Below are 21,245 nucleotides of genomic sequence, written 5' to 3'. Positions count from 1 at the left end.
ATCAAACGAAAGATGGATGACTTTTTATTTAGACTATATATAAGATTAATGCATTTTAATTCTAACATGATGTTGATCTAAGTTCATAAAATAATTTATCACTATTTTGTAGAATTTTGCTGTCTTGTATTTGTCTTTTTTGAATTAATTAGAACTTTTAATAGTTAAAAAAGTGTCAACTATTGATTAATTATATGTATCATCTTACCTGTAATATGAATTTCCAAGAACTAGTTATATATTTTTTAATGCCTATTTCATTATCAAAGGGCACTTCATTCTAGGAAATCTATTAAATTATGAGGTAAATTTATGATTTCCATGCATTTTATTATCTATTATCCCAAATTTATTCCTGCCGTTTCAGTAATGGAACATTATCAGTATACTTCATAGAATTTTATTGAAAGTGAAATGTAAAAATTGTGTGGCTTGCATATTAAGCAATTGTGAGTACTACCAGTTATGTGAACAAATGCTGGAAGCTGTTTATGAAGTATGTCCTGGAATTAGGAGAATGTTAAATAAGGATGAGAGGGTAACTAGGATTATGTAGTTATTATAATTATGTATTATTGTGTAATATTACTAGTATTCTTGTTTAAGTAAGAAATGTATTATTATGTATTAATATGAAAACAATCAATAGAGGACGTTCAAATAATAGAACACCAATTATTTCGTTAATAGACACAAAGCTTGTTTTGAAAATGTTAAGCAATGTATCAATATTAATGCAAAAATATCGAGAACTTTTGAAACAAATATCATTCGTGAATAAATGAGTTAAACTAGTATAGATTAGTTTAGAATTCAGCATACACATACATGTATATTCATAAGAGGTTAATAGAACTATTATTCATTAATGAATGTTAGGAGAAAATGAAACAAAGGGTTTCTTTTTGTCACAAAGTGTAATTTAATTTATGTTCTGCTGATATAATGTTATGGATATAATAAATATGTAAGGACAAATTTATTGGACTTATCTTAATACTTTTTAGGTATTTTTGCTGGGTATGACTGTCCAGTGGAAAGGGTAAAATACATTGTGGAGAACTTGTAACATAAAATGGCTTGCAAAAAAGGGATAAGTAAAAATCAACAAAACAAACTTAATAATAAAAAAAAATATTAACACTTCAACTGTTCGTGTTCGAGAAAGTTACGTCTAGTACTGGAATCTTATCACAGTGATCACTGAATGGGCTTCTTCAATGGCTTCTTGGTAGGTTCGACGACCCTTCTTTCAACATGGAAGCCAACCTGTGGCCCCAGATAAGGTCCGTCGACAATGCCGGGCAGGCTGACCAACACAACCCCGGATCCTCTTCTCAACGGAACCAGAACTCTCTCTTCGACTCCTTCTGGCAACGAAGGGGCGACCTCGGAAGCAGGACGTCCGACGGGAAGCACTTTCGCCTCCACTCTCTGCCCCAGACCGAGGAATCCTTGAGCTCCGATTACAGCGTCGATGTCTGGCGCCGATATCTTCGTGGGTTTCACCTTCAGGTACTTTCCATACTTCAAGGCCGGTTGCTTCACGCTGGTATCTGCGATTTTGTGGGAGGTGGTGTCAGGTGACACTGGTTCCACTGGTGCTGCTGGTGGCACCAGATCCTTCACAAGGGTAGAGGCGCTCAAGATGACTTGAGCGGCGGACAAGACGAGTAAGGTAAGGGTTAGAGAGAACTGAAACAAAAAAATATTAAGGTTAGTTCATAACTCAGCACGATAGGTGATTGGTTGAAACTTTTCTACCATTTTTTTTTGTGTTTGTTTGTTTGTATTGTCAACTTTATGCACAGAGAGGCTAATCGGGACTGAACCTACAGTTTCAAGTGCGATCAGAAAGACTTGTGCATCCAGCGGGACCCTTTGAATACAAGGCGACGAAGCTACCACTTCCGGCTAATCGCGACGATTATGATGAGTGATGAAAGTGGTCCCGATCTCCATGGTGGAGTGGTTAACACACCATGCTACGACACTTAGAATCCCGGCCAGGGCATGGATGTTCTTTGTGAATGTATCTTCATTAATTTCATCATATCATCCTCATCTTCGCGTTTAGCCAAAAGTGCAAGATAAGCGAAGTAAATTAAACCAAAGAAAGTAGATGAAATTCATTAAGGAACACTGAATGTTTTCACTCTTTGTACACGATATCACTCGTGAAGAAAATTGAAATATGGCGCATTGTTGACGTTGAAGTAAGAAATAATTTCTACCAAACAATGCCATAGTTCATAGTAATAGTAGAGACTGTATATTGTTGCAGAAATTCTATGCCGATAAAGGACAAAGAGATCATTTTGGCGTCCCATCTAACTTTCCATAATAATCGAGAGAGCCTAAGAAAAAAGGACTGTCCCTTCGGGATATCTATATCTTCACCTTATCTAAAGAGAGATTGCTAAACTTAAAAAAGATGGAGCCACTTAGTAGGTTTCAAAGTACATGGCGAGATACCAATCTTTAATTAAATACTTTATCGTAATTTTCCGCTTAATAAATCGTTAATATGAAATGAAATTGTTTTTCTCAATCCACAAAAGGACGAAGCAGTGATAATTTATGTCTTATTAAACTTACATTTCTCGATATTAACTCAACAAATTTCCTTTTTAATTGTCTGTCGCAGTCTTCACGTACATCGACTTATTCTTATACTTACTTTACCATGTGCACAGTCTATCAAAATTTATTTCTATAGCTCTTGCAATTTCTTGATAGTTGTTCACACTGACTGACGGGCAGATCGGTGCCAACCGTAGAATCCTGACCGTACAAGTACGGTAACCTGAGTTTCATACGGAAGTACGGTCCAGACCACGATCCGTATGCTAAATGTACGGTCATGAAGAGATTTTTAGATATATCAAAAAAGTAGAAATTATATGCCAATATTGAACTACGAAACGAAATGTCTGTTTCTATCTTTTCTTGCTATTTCTGGATGAGCATCCGAAATTCTAGTCAATTTCAAGAAATATTAATAATGAAGTTATTTGAACACAAAAGATATTTAAAAAAAAACTGAATAGTAACAATACTAAGACCAATAAATAATTGTTTTGCCTGCCACTGGCGGCGATTAGGTTCCAAAACTGTGGGGGGGCAAAGACAGTATATTTCCCTTTATAGATTAGGCTTAGCACAGTGCTAGTGCAAAAGTAACGAAAACTGGGGGGAACTGCCCCCCTCACCCCCCTGTCTGCACACAACCACAAAAACCTTCAAAATATTCCGAACCATACCTGTAACATATTTTCTAACCGAAACTGTAGTGAAAAGTGCAGTTTTCCTCGCGAATTTCTAAATATTTGGGTTTAAATTTGATAAGAAGTGTATTTAAGGACAGCTCACGCACTCGTACAGTGGGATCCATGAGTTTTACCCTGCAAATCGTCCATTACTAATTTTATTAATTTTTTTCTTACATCCTATGTGTTTTTAAGCGATGCATTTTCATGTATGCTGGTGCAGAAGTTGTCAACAGCTTGGTTTGAGTTTTCTTTTAATTCTTGAAGCTCTTATTGGGTCAAATAAAGTGCACGAACATGGTGACAATTTGCACGGTAATACTCATGGATCCCACTGTACAAGAATTTCTAGAGTGCTAGTATGGCCCCGAAGACAAAAATATGGTTAATTTGAAAGTTTATACGAGTTTGTCGTGTAGAGATAGTATCACAGGAGAGGCTAATAGGGCCCCATTTCCTTCTGATCACTATCCTAACATTCGTTTGGTAACGAAGCGATCGTCAATTTCAAAATTTATTTGGAGGCAAGCAGATTTGATTCCAGCTACTTTCCTCATGGCGGTGAATATCAAACTTCCCGGGGGAAAATGTCGTAGGTGTCAAATTATAACACTATTTTAAAAATACTAATATTAATAAATCTCGAAAATATCATTCAATTTAATTAAATGTGAATTTCGATAAGACTGCACAAGAGCGTCATCATCGCTATTCAACAGTAAACTGTTGGTTAACCAACCGTTAAAATATCTGGAAGAAGTTGAAATTCGTTACAATAGAAGCTTACATTACTCTGCTCTGCCGCTCGACACGTGCCCATTGTTGAGATTCAATTACTCGTTCATTATTTGGACTTATATTTACAAAGAGGACCGAATCAGTACTTATTATTACGAAATAGCCAGAAAAATACGTCCTATGTTTGATTACAGTAAAACCTCGTCAAATCGGACCCCGATAATCCGGACTTCGCTTAATCCGGACAGTAAAAAGGCAAACAAAATAGCAGAATGCAAGGCATAATATGGATATCGTGTATGCACGTACTGCATTGTACGAGGGCTGCTGGAAAGGTTTCTGCAATCAATATTAAAAAAGACATGTGAAATTCTGGGAATAGCTTTATTGTTCTCCAAAGTATTCACCCTTAAGATCGATACACTTTTGCATACGCTCAAACCAAGTTCGAAAACATTTTTTTTCACTGTGAAGCTGATACCTCAGAAACCGCTGTTCGGAATGCGTTCACAGCTGCTTCAGGCAATACAAATCGCTCACCACGCATCTTATTTTTCATGTGTGGGAACAAAAACAAGTCATCAGGTGAGTACGGACAATGAGTCATTAATTCGACATTTTTACTGGACAAAAATCAACAATTCGGTGTGCTGAGTGGGAACTGGCGTTGTCGTGGTAAAAAGTAATGCGACGATTTGGGTTTGTTTTACGCAATTCATTGATGACCTCTGGCAAACAAATTGTTGTATACCACTCAGCATTTACAGTCCTTCGATCTTCTAAGGCTATTTTTGCCACATGTATGGTATAACCGAAGAAACAAGCAATCATTTGCTTGGCAGCACTCCTCGAACGAACAACTTTTGTTGGTTTCGGCTCAATTTGGAACACCCAAACAGTGGATTTCTGTTTAGTTTCGTGTTCGTATGAATAGATCCAAGTTTCGTCCCTTGTCCACAATATTTGACTTGCCTCGGTTGAATGTTTTGAGCATTTCTTTACACCAATTTACACGAGCCTGTTTTCGCGCTTCGGTCCAGTTGTGTGGGATCCAACGGCTTTGAAAGTTTCCGTACGTTCAGATGACCATGCAAAATCGTATGTATTGCCTTCATGTCAATGTTCAAGGATGCCTGAATCTCACGGTATGTCACATGCCGATCTCTCTCAATCATTTCACTCACAGCATCAACATTACTGGTAACAACAGAGGTGGATAGACCACCTTCACGAAATTCATCACTGAGAAATGTGCGACCACGCTGGAATTCGGAAAACCAACTGTACACAGTCTTATTGGATGGTGCTTCATCCCCAAAAGCCAAACGTGCCTCCCCGATGGCGCAGTGGTAGCGTAGGGGTCCCGTGTTCGATTCCCGGTGGAGGCACATAGTAGTTCGGATCCCACTTCAAACTGTAGGTCCAGTCCCGATTAGCCTTACTGTGCATATAGTGGACTAAAAACCATAAATGAATCCAATCCAAAAGCCAAATGAAGTCACTCAATGCATTGTTTCGGTGTTAAACTACATTTGAAATCATAAAAAATCATTGCCCGAAAGTGTTCACGAGAAATTTCCAGTTGTCACACGAAACTACTTCTTCAAACTGCTGTGAAAAATAAACGAATAGGCTGAATCGAACAATCAAAGATAATTTAAACATAAAAAGGGTCCATTCTTCCGATTTTTATAATAGCAGAACACTAGCGCCACTGTTGGTGGTAGTTTGCAGAAACTTTTCCAGCAGCGCTCGTATGTACAGTATTGATTTACATTTTAATGTACTGTATAGTGTATTGAGGCCTGTGCTCTTTAAATACACCATAATAAACGTGTTTTGTTGCTATAAACGGAGTTTTAATGCACTTTCTACTGTTCTTTTAGGTTATTTCAGTTAAACCGGTTAACTTACCCCTCCATTAGTCCGGATTAACGAGGTTTTACTGTAGTGTAAATGAAATAAACCCAAAAGTAAACATGACTTGGTCGATTGATTTGGTTTATTTTACTTCACTTTTCTGCCACTTTGGCTAATCGTGAAGATGAGGATGTTGATGATATGATGAATTGATGAAGGGACACTCACACAGAACTCCATGCCCACTCCGGGATTCGAATAAGGGAATCTCTGTCCAAATAAGCATTTTTTTGTGGGATTTATTAGTTAGCAAAGATTATTCCCTACTCCTCAGCCACTTACTCATTTCTTACTTGGTACCCAGGCTTTCTTGATTACAAAGCGACAATATTACGACTTTAAGTATTTTTAGTAAGTCTTTTCCCTCATTTGATTCAAGTGAATTGCATTTTGTCGTTTGCGGAAAATAATTGCAAAATAGTCGCTAGATGTCACGTGCTTGCTATACTATGTAGAATTAAAGATGATAATCATAACAGTATAGTCCCATGCATTTAATCAGGTAACATATTTAAATTAAAAAGAGAGGTGTATATTATTACATAAGATGAATTATATTAAATTAAATTATAATAAGAAACAATATCAAGAATATATATTAGTAATCTAAAGGCAGTTTTATTTCTGTAAGAATTAATAATATACTTTAACGAATTGTAGCAAAAGTTCTAAGCTTTTCTATGAATAAGGATCATTCCATGTCAAGTCTACCAAGGTCTGAAACTTGACATCTCAGAAATTGATAATTTTTGGTGCAGTCTTAGTACCAGTAACTTTGCGTAAAAGTAAATATTACAAATGTTCATGTTATTTTTAGCCCAAAAATTATAAAATAGACTAATCTGAAGACTTCAACATCAACCACTCAACTTAAGTTATGGTTTTAACATGGAAGTCAACAAATCTATCAAATTTCGCACACATTACAATACCAAAAAAAAAAAAATTCCATAGGAACCCATTGCCGTTCCATTATGGAATTTTGCACACAAATTGCCAATTGATGATATATTTTTTAAAAAAAAATTAAAAACGATGTTTTTGAAATTTTCAAGAATTTTTTTTTTCGAGATTTTGAAAAATTACAAAATGCGAATACCACAGTCATGTTACATTCAAATTGAAGCTCATTTAAAGCGGAAGAGAATGACACCAATTAATTTCAGCTCTCTACGTCAAATAGTTTTTGATCTACAGCTGTCTAAAGATTTCAAAATGTAGTCAAATTTTGGGATTTTTGCTTTTTTTGAGTCAATAACTTAAGAACTAAGGGCTGAAAAAATCTTAAATTTGGCAGTTTTTGTCCTCTTGATAGGTATAATGTACAAACAAAAAATATAAATCCTAAAGGTTCAAAAATATTTTCTATTGGTTGATTTAACATGGAATGACCCATAAATATTAATGCGAATTCCGTATTTTATTAAACTCGAAATCGGGGTTGAATTCATAGAGAAGTTCTGATTTAAAGATAACACGTTACAGAATAATTTTCAATTTCGCCAATACTGAGATATTATCTATTCCCTTACTGAAGAAAATTGGTGTGGAACGTTGCATGTGAAATAAGAGTGACGGAGCCAGGGGCAAGTCCACCCACGTCGACTAGTCCGTCCCAAAACAAATAATAAAAAAAAATATGAATCAATGCTCTTTTAGCACAAATACACACATATTCAATATTTGTAAGATAGTTAGGAGTAAATTAATTGTGACCGGTTCCCAAGAAACTTTCCCCTCCCCCACCCTTACCAACATGACTGCTAAGGTTCAGTATTGTCACTACTGAATCCAAAACTACACCACAAATTTTAAATGCCACTTCCCCTGTAGTGCTTGAATCTTCTCCCTTTTCTTGAAGGAAATTTTACGTGGTTATATAAACAAATATTGAAATTATGCACCCGTAAAGTTTCAATAATATAAACTTTTGAATGTTTTCAATACGTAAGAAATCTTTTAGTTTTTATCTCTTCTACTTTCATATCAATCTTCTTCTTCAAATCAGATTTCCGGCAAGTGAAGACACCAAAAGATACTACTGTCGGATTAAAAATTATAGATACTCGAGTTTGGACTCCAATTAAAAATTAACCAGTAGACCTACATAAATACAAGTTATATCAAAATTTAGCTTATTCAATTCTGCATTAATTTATGTTAATCAATTTTTTCTCGATTATGTCGTCTATTTTTTATCGTCGTGAGAACAATAAAATGTGCCCGTTTTGTGTGTTTTTGCCAACGATCGCTCTCCTTGAAATTCTATAAATAAAAAACGGCTGGTCCGATCGTAATGAAATTTTAATATGGTGTAGACACAAAGGTTCTAAATACAATTTAAAATTTTCATATTTTTAAAAATTGTCAACAAAATGTTATTTTTAATTTTGCGAAAAAAACGTTTTCTTGGTATTGAGTAGTCCTATAAATACAATATTGGTCTTGTTTTGAAGATCTTTGCATCTGTTTCTAACATCCATTGCCATTGTCAATTCACAGTGCGAAACCGATTTTATACAGAATTTTATTCAACGGAGTAAATTTGTACACGAAACGTGACAACACCGCAAGCTTTGACTCACAACGGAAGTTTCCACCGTTCAATGTGTGCTGTGTTGCCATGTCCCACGTTCATCTTTACTACGTTGAATAAAAATCTGTATAAAATCGGTTTCGCAATGTGAATTGACAATGACAATGGATTTTAGAAACATATGCAAAGATCTTCAAAACAAGACCAATATTGTATTTATAGGACTATTCAATACCAAGAAAAAGTTGTTTCGCAAAATTGAAAATAACGGTTTTTTGACAATTTTTAAAAATCTCAAATTTACAAATTGTGTTTAAAACCTTTGTCTCTACACCATACTAAAATTTCATCACGATCGAACCACTCGTTTTGTATTTATATAATTTCACAGAGAGCGATCGTTTCCACACCAGAAAAAAGAGGGACCTTTTTTTGTTCTCACGACAATAAAAAAAAGAAGGCATACTTGAAGAAACAATTGGTTAGCATAGATAAACGGAGAATTAAATAAGCTAAATTTCGATGTAACTCGTTTTTATTTAGGTCTACTGGTTAATTTTTAATTGGAGTTCAAACCCGAGTATCTATAATTTTAAATCCGATAGTAGATGTAATTTTCTCAGAGTATAGTGAGAAACTGTTATCCACAACAGGATAGTAGGCCTACAGAGGCACCGTAGATCTGTGGAGCACCCACTCATCTTGGCTGTCTTTGCGGGCCGGGAGGCGTATTTCACATGTGCACATTGAAATAGAGATTGGGGGCGTGGTTTGTGTATGAATGCTCCCTATTGGCTAGCAGACTGCCTCAATGATAAAGGATAGGACACTGGCATTTATTTCATTGACTTGTGCGAACACTTTCTGTAAACCACAGACTACAAGCAGAACCATCTAGTGGGAAAAATGTAACGCAATCGGATAGTAATCAATACTCGAAAAGCGAGTAGACTTTCTTATTGGAAATAAAAGCGGCAATAATTTTTAAAATGTTGCGTTGGATGAAAATTCTTATAGGATTATTTAATATATTGGGTCATTTTTCGCTTTTCGTCAGATGCAAACAAGGAGCATTTTTAATTCTTACTTTAAAAATCTGTCAAAACCTTGTGTAGCGTCAAAACCTTAATTTGGACTATATAAGCGCGCGGCTATTTGTTTTGTAAAACGTTGTTACAAACCAGATATTACATACTGGAAACAACAAATGATGAAAAGAGAGTAGTTTCAAAACAGAAAAATAGATGGCAGCACAAGGCTAAGGAATATAAATAAATCGCTGGAGGATAACTATGGATTTAGTGAAAGTGAACTACAATAGAAAGATGTAGAAAAGATAAAAAGCAATGTATAAAAAGTAGAAAATAGATGAAAAAGGAAAATATAAGTGGTTTACATCATTCAACAAGTTCAAGCCTGTAGTCAATTGTTAGGCACGCCATAGAAGTACTCAATAAAGAAAAAATAGACCAGCCAATCAGAAACTTCTCCATTACAAGCCACGCCCCAAATCTCTATTTCAATATGCATATGTGAAATACGCGGCCGGGAGCCATCGTACTCGTGTTTATCAGACAATTGTATGAAGTTAGTCAAGTCCAGTGCAATTGTGGCATAACTGATGCACATATGCACAATGTTTGCTGTTTTCTTCTGACTTCTATTATTATATTTTTTTGTATTTTGATTAATCTATGTCTCCTTCCTTGTTCTCTGTAGGTTAATCGTTACGGTGAGAATGAAGAATAACTTGATGAAACAGAAGTACGAAAATGCACATTCTTTAACAAAGGAGATACTTTTTTCCGTACCACTGCCATACTTTACCACGTTTATTGGATCCCTTCAAAATATTGTACATAGGGCCTCCCCGATAGAAACGTCGTCGCCTTGTAATGAAGGCCAGTGGAGGTAAATAGTGGTTCGGATCCCACTTTAAACTGTAGGTCCAGTCCCGATTAGCCTTACTGTGCATAAAGTGGACTTAAAAACAAAACTAAAATTGTTTACATTTCTATATTTATAATTTAGTTTTGTGATTTATTATGTAATTTTATGTAAAAGGGACCAGACGCGCCAAGTTAAGATACATTTGGGGGGGGGGGCAAGATCGGCATAAACAATACTTTAACTATGTAAATATACAAAAAATGTGTCCTGTATGAATTTTGGAGGGCAGACAGTGCCTTCCCCCACCCCCAAAGTGGGCGCCTATGAAAGGAACCATAGGCTTAGCTTAAGGAGAGACAAATTTTCTGCTTTACTCAAAAATGTATGAGCTATATGTATTTTTGTAAACATCCTGGGACCTGAGGTTAATGCTCCCCCTCCCCACAATAGTGAGACCCAAGTTAAGTTGATGTGTTAGAAAAAATCTGTTCTGTGTATTTAAGTGAGTAAGTAAATAAACAAATGTAAACTTAAATATTCATTTTTCTGGAATTTCAAAATTTTTTTAGCTGTGTCCCAAGAGGGGACTATGATCCCCACTATGTCCTGTGGGCACATTAGTAACTGTTGCAGTGTCGGCCGTCTTCCAATACCTGCCTGGGCATGAGTGTTTTTTTTTTTTTGTGAGTAACCCTTCATCCTTTTCATCACATCCTCACTCACCCTCAATTACAAATAAGCAAACACAAATTATGTGTTACACTATTTTAATCCCGGAGAACAGTAATAAATGTCTCAGAGTTCAAAAGTTTGGCTGACGTGCAAAACAAAAATTTAAATTATGCTCACAAAATATGTCTTAAGCTAATTCAGTGATTCTGAAACTTGCATCCTAACATTTCTTGTATTTAAATTGTTTTGCGTCCCTTTTTTATCCTTCTGACTAATCGCGACGATGATAATGGATGATGTATATAGTAATTGGAATTTCCAAAGCCTCCCCTGTCCACACGTCCTTGGTGTTGTTGATCCAGACGAGAGTACATTAAATAACTTAATGAGAACTATACTTGCAATGTTTGACAAGTGTTGCACATGCAAACACACCATATGGGTCGGTTTGCATTTAAGGGTATCTTCAATAGGATAGTGTGGAAACCTGCCGCCTTGAAATTAAGGCATTCTGTGTTCAAATGCCAGTGGGGAATACGTAGCAGTTGAGATCCCACTAGAAACCGTAAAGATAAAGATTCGACTTTCTGTGTATAAAGTGGACGTACAACAAACTTAGTTAAGCCTTAAAGTTAAGAGCCCAAACCTGGTTAACACCTAATACTTTCATCTTTGTTAACTTTGTCGTGAACACTCCGGACGGCATAGTTGAATAGTCGTCGCCTTGTAATCAAGGGGAATTACATAGTGGTTCCGATTCCACTTTAAACTACACACCCAGTCTCGAGTAGCATATCTGTGCATAAAGTGCATTTAAATAAACTTCAACAAATCTATTGTGTAGCGTTTCTGCCAGTTTTGGTTAACCGCAACAAACCGATGAAGACTCTACACTCACGCCCTAGCCGAACTTCAACCATTTCGTGGCTAACAGGTATGCAGTGATGTGCCGTAGACTATAAGTTTACGTCTACATGCGTTGTCTACACGTAATCTACGCGTAGATTACATTGGACTGTAGTTTACATAGACTACGTAGACAATCTAAAGTGCATTAAAATTAATTGTCAGGGGTTTCATGAAAGGAAAGTGACATTTTCAACTATATTGGTTCCTAACGAAATGAAAAGAATCCAATTTACAACAAAATTTCTCTTCTCTTCTATTATCAACTATTGAAGAAGTTAAATAGTATGCAAAAAACAACAACAGATGGCAGTCGTGAGGCAAGAGTGGTCTTTCCCACATAAAACACTAGAATATTTTCTATGTTAGGTTTCTTCCTAGATAAGAAATTGTTCGAATTTGGAAGAAACAGTATGAAAAATTCTCCTCACACATCGGCAACTGATACGCAGTATAATTTTATTTTAATTCCACGGCGCCCTTTGCTAAGTTATCACCTTTCGCCATGTTGTTTACATAGATCACGTAATCTACGTGTATAAAATAGTCTACGTGTAGAATGGACTATCGTTCTTTACGCGTAGACGCACATCACTGCACGTATGCTAATCGGCCACCTAAAATGTTGCAAACCCACAAAACAAGTCTCACTCATCTAATATGTAAACACAAGAAAGTACTTTCATTTGTGTCCACATTTGAAACGCTTAAAACATAAATACAACTGACGATAACTTGTTTGCAACGGAAGACCGATAAACACGAATTTGAATTTCAAACTAAGCAATTAACTTAATCCACATGAATATTCAGTAACTACAGTTATCAAATCACTTTTCAACACAACAGCTTACCATGTTGCACTGTCCGTGTCTTCACTGTGCTTCTTTCGAATGATTCTTTCGTACTAACAATGAAACTTCACAACAGCATTGTTTTATAGGTCCGGAAGGGTGTAATATCATGAAAAACACATCAGAGCAAGGACGCCGTTCAAGTAACCGACTTTCTCCCGTTAGGAGCCCTCAAAGCAGAACGCTTTGTTGTGAAATTCAGTGATATCCATACAAAACCATGAACACAGCCATTTTTGTCAAGTTCAAGGCGCCAAGCAGAAACCATTTGCAGGAACCGCAAAGGTCTTCCTTCTTGTTGGTAAAGGCCACAGTGAAATCCTAATTATATGCCGATTCCACCTTAATGGTTTTCTCCTGTCAATCGTAAACAAATTGGTATGAATCACACTATGCCAAAACCAACAAAAAATAATGGATTTGCTGTTCGTCTGGTCAGTGGTTGCATAACACAAGTCGTGACATGCCGCTCCAGGCATTGGGAGGCATATTTTGTGGATAATGCAACACCACAGAGTGCAAAGCACTGTGGTTTTAAGGGATAATTTGATAATGGCTTTGACCTTCGTTCCGAAATTGGATTTTGGGAATGCTATCCTGTCGTTCAGTCCAACAATGGGGATTTGTTTCATTATAGTGTGCTCATAATTATGTGATCGAGATTTGTTTACAAATTATGATTGTTATAATTTCTTCAACAAACCACGTGAGTAAAGTGTACAAAAATAACAAATTTCTAATTCATACTGTTTTCACAATTGTAGGAAGAAACCATGAAACATGAAACGTACCCAGAATTGGAACTTCGGATCTCTAGCTCCATAACGCTACGCTAACCACTCCGCCATAGAGATTGGCTCAGAGTTACTCTTACCACCCTCTGCGATGTAGTTGAAGCGCATCAGGCCGCGAAACTGGAGAGCGGCTAGTGACAGCTATAGCAACTACAACTATAGATGCATGCTACAGCACTAAACCAGAAGTGCCTAACCTATTCACATGTTGATATATGTTATTAGATGCAAACTTGAGTAGGTTAGGCAGGTCAAGTTTGGTGTTGTTAGCATTCATCTTCAACCTGCTACAGCGTATGTAGCCGCTCGTAACTGGAGGCCATGAGTTCGAATCACAGATATGGCATGTAACCTATGTTTCTACTCCTTGATCCCTCCTATTACCATTTGCGGGTATATCCTGCTACTACATAAGATATTATATTTAAAATGGTGTGGTAAGTACAGTCACGGACACTTCTGGGTTGTAACACTACCATTAGCTCTCAATGGGATTGTTACAACCCAGAAGTGTCTGTGACTACATGGATATATTGGAAAACATAGCTGTGGAATAATTATATATCATTATTTTTGTTTTTTTTTCTTTTTTCATAAATCCCGAGTATGTTACTACTGACCAGCAATACAGAGCATGATACGGATTTTTCTCCAACATTGTCATGATCCATTGTTAAATCGCGGTTACGTTAATGATCAGGGAATCTAATGATAATGGTGATACCCCCAACTAGGCCAGAATTGCTAAAAGTAAGGGAGAATATAAGAAAAATAAGACTGAATGCAAAAAACTTTACTGCTAAAGACGATATGGGTCATTGATCCACTCCGAAAGAGTTTTAATGAATTGTGAAGTTTGCGGACTCATAATTTGAAGGTCTTGGGTTAAAGTCCCCCGACTATCACCGGTTCCCTCGGTCACTCCAGGTAAATGGTATCTTTAACGTAGACCACGACCATCTTTCTAATTGTCTCTCTTTCTTTCCAGGTCGTGATTAAAGTAAAATGTCAGAAAGTCAAGTTAGTTATCTCACCCCACAGAGTAAATCGTGCTAATATATATTATGTACTAGCAGATTACCCGGCGTTGCCCGGGTATTTATTTATCCCAATCTTCTATTAGACAGGAAAATAATGAATTTTAACTATAGTGTAAAATGAACTTGGTGTTGAACGGCATTGGGAGTGTCGCTATTCATCTCAGCAGCCCCGAATACTATGGATTCCACATTAATATCGGTCGTTTTCGATTATTTTTACATGTCACCCCTTTCCACCCCCTCCCCTGGGGGTGCCAGGGGTGTCTTACTCCCTCGCCCATGGTATTTCATTCGAGATTGCAAGTGACACGCGTACCAAGTTTGGTTTAAATCGCTCCAGGCCTTCGAGAGTTATGCCGGAACAAACACACATACACACACACACATCCATTTTTATATACAGGGTGGCTCAATAAGTCACTTAACACCCCCGGTACAAGGCCACTGCAGCGCGCAACATGGAAATGGTGATGACCAATCTTTATCAGGCCAAGGGGGAACCACATTGACGCCACCCACACGGTCGGCGGCCATCTTGATGTCCGCCATCTTGAATTCAACTTCCGAATTTTAAATGGGAAGGGGGTCGTGCGACATATCAAAATGGGCTAGAATTTCAGAAGGAAGTTCATAAACAGAATATGTGACCCTTGTCATCTGATAACTAACTTTGGACAGAAACTGCTTCACGACGTTCCCATAGCGTTCTGGTGTTCCTCCCTATTGAAAAAAACTCTGTAAAAAGTACCTTCTTCCATAAGCAAGGATGAAAAAACTGTTTATTTAACAAATCCAAGTAGCCATAAGCATTTAAGGTTCCGTTGATGGAAAATTGACTAACCAATCATGTTCCCCACCATTAACTTACCAGCACTAACCATTTAGCTTCGATCTGTCGAAAAAATGTATTATCAGATAAAAAGCATCGAATATTCTGTTTATAAACTTCCTTCTGAACATAAACATTAGCCTTGTCACTGTGAAGGACTTTTAATTCAATGGAAGCGTCACACTGTAAATTGTTCGCGACAACCATTCATAATGAGCAGCTTTTCATGGATGTATCCGATTAAAATAATGTGCAATGGCATGCGAACGTCTCTCCCTAGACGTCACTTTGATCTCGATGCATTACCGATGCGCTAGACAAATTTTAAGGCATTTTTCTAACACCTCGAAAAGGAGCAAATTGGTACAAGAATTCAGTCATAACTTTTTACTGGTTAAAGATACGTCGAAAAAACCTTCACCATTGCATTTCTCGTGAAATTCAAGCCCATTTTGATATGTCGCACGACCCCCTTCCCATTTAAAATTCGGAAGTTGAATTCAAGATGGCGGACATCAAGATGGCCGCCGACCGTGTGGGTGGCGTCAATGTGGTTCCCCCTTGGCCAGGCAATGATTGGTCATCGCCAATTTCAAATTCCATGCCGCAGTGGCCTTGTACTGAGGGTGTTAAGTGACTTATTGAGCCACCCTGTACAAATAATTTATGTTTTGATATTTTTAGTCCACTTTGTACACAGTAAGGCTAATTAGGACTGGACCTACAGTTTAAAGTGGGGTCTGAACCACTATGTGCCTCCACAGGGTATCAAACACACATGCGAAATATAGAAAACCTAGTGTTACAGGACATTCTGTGCACGTGCGTTACGTATAGTAAAAAATTGTTTCTTGATTCCCAGACTGGGAAAGCTTTTGAAGGTGAAGGTGATGAATGGAGCAGTGAAAAGTTATAGAGCAAGGAAGTTATCTCGAGCAAGGACTTCCCACACAGGAAGGGCAAGGATAAATTATCGTTCCCATCAGGAGCATGTCTGTTTTCCTTATAGCCTGATGGACTGATTTACTAATGCTGATGTTTTTATGCTCTCCTTTCCTCTGTACTTCCATGTTTTTGTATCTTGATTATCGCAACGAGATGTGTGACGAGACACTTGGCATAGTCTCGTCTTGTCTCGTGTTCGAGAAAGCCAATCTCATTCAGGGTTGTTGAAGGTCCGGAACAGTTTTTTCTCGCTAAATTTTAATTCCGTCCAAGTTGCGTATTCTTTCATTTCAATACGAAATTAGGGCTCTATTTAAACTGATCCGGGAAGAAAGGTTCCTGGACCGTATTTAAATTGACCCGAAAAAAGGTCCTGGACCGTATTTACATTGATCCGGAAAAAAGGTTCCTGGACCGTATTTAAATTGATCAGAAAAAGGTTCCTGGACCGAAATACTTTACATATAAATAGGTTCTTACGGTCCAGAACCCATTTATGCTTGCTGACTTTCTCTCCTGGACCGGAATTAAATTTATTTAAACTTCCTGGACCTTTTACAACCCTGGTCCCATTCTCGTTTCTTCTGGCGTCTCACAATGATAGGTACAAAAACATCAAAACAAATATACTTAGAAACCGCAAGTTTGTATACATTTTTGTTGCTTTCTTGTCATAAATAAAGCTGGCCTAAAGGTTTTAACCCTTCCCCAACCATGGTCCAAAAGATACACGAACGGTGAAGTGGGGTACCTTAGTGACCCCATCATAAATTCACTAAACTATACATTTTTAACACATTTACTGTAAATATGTATTAACTTCTTCTTTATTTTTTGTTTACTTTTGTGCAGTGTTCAAAATTTAGTGCAGTAGTGCACAAAATGCATTATATATACTTGATAATAAAAACAATACCAACTGAATATTTTGGCTTGGCCAAAAAAAACTAAACATTCTTACATTATTATTATTATTATTATGATTGGTTGGTTACATATTTTTCTCATGGAAAGTTTTTCTTGAATATACTGATGAATTATGGATTTTGACAGCAAAGAATTACTTTCAAAATGTTGAATCAGTTCAAAAACTTTTAATCAGGTTACTATGCACGAAGTTTAAAAAAAATACTATCAACAGCAATGTTCTGAATGGTTAACAAAGTTGAATATGTCTACCATATAAGATAGAAGAAATATTAAAAGTAACAATTTTGTACAAAAAATGTTATCTATCTAGTCTTATAAAATTCCCACAGGAATATCTCAATTTTAACATGTCTAAAAAGGCTAAAGTTTAATAGCTGAACTTGTGGAAAGCTATGATAGGAATCTATGATGACGTGTAAGATTATACAGGGTGGGGCAAAAAAAGGTAAACAAAGTCCTGTCTCATTACCATGTTTCGGTCACTTTTTTTTGCTCCACTATATATTATAACTAGTACTTATGAACTAAAAAATGCAAAATATGCATGCAAATATGCACTAAAATGTGTAAACTATGCACTTAAATATGCACTTTGAAATCCTGTTTAATTTACAAAGGCTGTATATTACAAACTATGATATATTACATGCCAGGCAATGAATATGCATTATTTTGAATGCTCATTCGCTACACAGATTTTTTTTCAATTAATATGGTTCAAGGCTCAGAAAAAACTCTTTTTCAATACTACATCTAATTATTTGGTGTTTTAAGCCTGTGTGTATATTGTCCTGTGTTTTGTTCTCGTATGTGCTGAGAAGTGATGTGCTTCTACGTGTAAACAACGATAGTCTACATTCTATACGTAGACTATTTTATACACTTAGATTACGTAATCTATGTAAACAACATGGCGAAACGTGATAACTTAGCACAGGCCGCCGTGGAATTAAAAGAAAATTATACTGCGTATCAGTTGCTGATGTGTGAGGAGAGCTTTTCATACTCTTTCTTCCAAATTCGAACAATTTCTCACCTAGGAAGAAACCTAATATAGGAAATATTCTAGTGTTTTATGGGGAAAAGCCCACGCTTGCTTCACGACTGCCATCTGTTGTTGTTTTTGCATACTATTTATCTTCTTCCAGAGTTGAAAATAGAAGAGAAAAGAAATTTTGTTGTAAATAGGGTTCTTTACATTTCGTTAGGAACTAATATAGTTGAAAATGTCACTTTCCTTTCATGAAACCCTTGAAAATTAATTTTAATGCACTTTAGATTGTCTACGTAGTCTATGTAAACTACCACCCAATGTAATCTACGCGTAGATTACGTGTAGACAACGCATGTAGACGTAAACTTATAGTCTACTGCACATCACTGGTGCTGAGTGCCCCTTTACAGTATCGAACCCGGGACCCCTGAATTACAAGGCCTAAAGAGTCTTTAACCTGGGCGAGGGCCTCTTTAATGTCTTCTATAATTCTGATGCTTCTTTGAAGTTGTAACCCTTTGCACGCGGCGTTGGCAGCTTAGTCGATTGTTGAGGTGAGAATGACGTACTTGCCACATTTCATACAATCCAGGAAAAATGAAAGATGAAAGATAGAGAAAAGATAAAGAGAAGAGAAGCGAGGAGAAGAAAAATAAATACAGTATATGCTCGGTGTTGGTTGTGGGTACAAAAATATGCACCTTATCAACTTATTTTCATACAAATCTGCACCTGCATATGAAATATGCATTTTTAGTTAAAAATCCTTAAATATGCATTTGCCTATGCAATATGCCAAATGCATAATTATTCGAGCCCTAATTATAACTATATATTCAATTTTGTATCACCTATTTTGACATAGAGATGTACCTGGTTGTCAAATCGTGCTCATCAGTTACATAAATATTATTAGGGGGGGCAAATACACTATATTTCCTTTTGTATATTAGGTTTAGCATAGTGCGAAGGCACAAGTGGGGGGCATCTGCCCCCTCGTCCCCCCTTATAGTCCACCAATGCAATAAAATACCATTTTAGGGTTAATTACTTTGCCAAAAACTAGACACAAGATGTCCAAAGGAAAGTATTTTACATGGCGAAACATGTAAAAAAATATATAACAATATTTTACGTCACAAAGGTTAAGAAAAATTAGACAAAATCACTCTGTAAATAGGTTTATATTCTGTGAATTTGTTTTTGATGTGAAAGAGTGATGAAATAGTGTACTGCTGTATATGTGTAACAAATATTAATGTAAAAATGAAGTGTTGTGTTTGGAGGTACTTGTGTGAATTAGAAGTCGGGATTCAAATGATCCATTGCGCTAAGCAACTCTCTATGACGTGTCATCGTAGGTCGTAGGTTCGATTCCCAACACAAAGAAAAATTGTTCACTTGAAGACGAAAGAAGAGGCGCTCTTTCAAGGTGCAGTGTTAGAATATGTATAGTTAAAAGCACCGGACACTATGATATCGTCCATTTAACACTCCCTGCTAATATACAAACATTGTTCATTCTGAAAAACTAGTAGCCTAACATGAAAATTAAATGCATTTGCGAGAGACTTCAGGATATGCTAACAATGCTTTTTTTGCAATTGAAGAACTACACAAAGACTTACAAGGACTTATTTTGCAGGCTTGTTCTCTGCATTAATGTAGTAATGCGCCATTTATTTCAATAACAGAAGAAAGTAGTTTGAACAATTAGGAAAAAATTAACCAAGGCAATATCTGCGACGAAGGTCACGTATACTCGTATAGCAACCTTCAATTGAGTACATCGTGCTTTTACATTGAAAGATATTTTGTTTCGGAGGGAGGAAGTAGGAAGTGCTAATTTGACTATTATTTATGCATCCAATTAAACTTTTCCTGCTCCAGTTATGAAATTGCACGGACTATATATGTGAAAGTGTTACTAGCTTCAGGCAATGATTACTGTTGCTGTAGTGGAACCCTCACGGCGTTGGGCAAACCAATGGGCATATGTTCGAATCCCCGCGTGGACAATTGAGTGCCAATTTAGTTTTCTTCTTTCCCTGAAAACGTCTGCTCGAAATGTCTAAATTTTAATTTGGCACATATAAATTCAATAATATGGTGCTATTAAAAATATATATATAGTGGATTTTAATTTTATATTTCAAGACCTTCATCTCTGTTCTCAACTTGATGGCTGCGCGTGTGCGTCTACAGTACCACTGAGTTTTAGTATTAACACTCTCCACCCCACATTCTCATTTCGAGTGTGTTATGTCAAATAGACTTTCCTTACATTAAAAAGCCATATCAACTATTCGCTGGGTATCATATTGAATGTTGCTACGTTATTATTTTACGGTATACGTCCTGTTTAGGCTAATTTCGACCATGAGAATGAACTGGTCGAAGAACACGATGATTTGGATTTTTGTTATTTAGCGTCGCTTTGGGAGCTTTGGCGTTGAAGAAGAAACGACAATGAAATACTAGCTTTCCTGGGATTCGATCCATAAACTGGCGTGTCGAAATGTATAATTAAGTCAATTTCCAATGATGAGTCATTACCTGTTTAGATTTTCCTTTGTTTACTCGTACTTTCAAAGCATAGAAAACACCAGTGAAAACGTCGTTCAATTGCATCACATTTTGTGAAACTTCAGTTTGCGTGAAATGGCGTGTAAGATCGCACGATAGATAAGCTGCATGGTAGATTAACAAACTACAAATTATACTAAAGAAGATGGAATAATGTCTTTATGGTAAAATGTGCAGCATGCAATTTTCAAGTTTATCAGCACGAGGATACAGGCTATTCTTCTACTTTAGAATAATACCCCATCTAACGTCCTTAATTTAGAATATTTTCGTGTCATCTGCGGCTTGTAGTGTCTCTTCGGTTCAAAAGTAGCATTGATTGATTACTAGAGTCCGGATGCG

The 21,245-nt window shown here is 36.6% G+C and overlaps 1 protein-coding gene across 1 annotated transcript; it reads right to left on the bottom strand.

Moving 5' to 3' along the window:
• Positions 1-880: 880 nt before the first annotated feature.
• LOC145980808 (uncharacterized) lies at positions 881-12,851 on the bottom strand. Its single transcript, XM_083113900.1, has 2 exons — positions 12,786-12,851; positions 881-1,695 (listed from the first exon to the last, which is right to left on the bottom strand). Exons 1-2 carry the CDS (start codon positions 12,786-12,788, stop codon positions 1,201-1,203), a joined length of 498 nt encoding a protein of 165 aa, XP_082970026.1. The 5' UTR covers positions 12,789-12,851; the 3' UTR covers positions 881-1,200.
• Positions 12,852-21,245: the final 8,394 nt, after the last annotated feature.

This window comes from Lepisma saccharinum, chromosome 28 (assembly GCF_977018435.1).
Source record: "Lepisma saccharinum chromosome 28, izLepSacc3.1, whole genome shotgun sequence".
Taxonomy (NCBI): Eukaryota; Metazoa; Arthropoda; class Insecta; order Zygentoma; family Lepismatidae; genus Lepisma; species Lepisma saccharinum.
The sequence above is the reverse complement of the archived record's forward strand: the minus strand, read 5'-3'. Positions and strand labels throughout refer to the sequence as shown.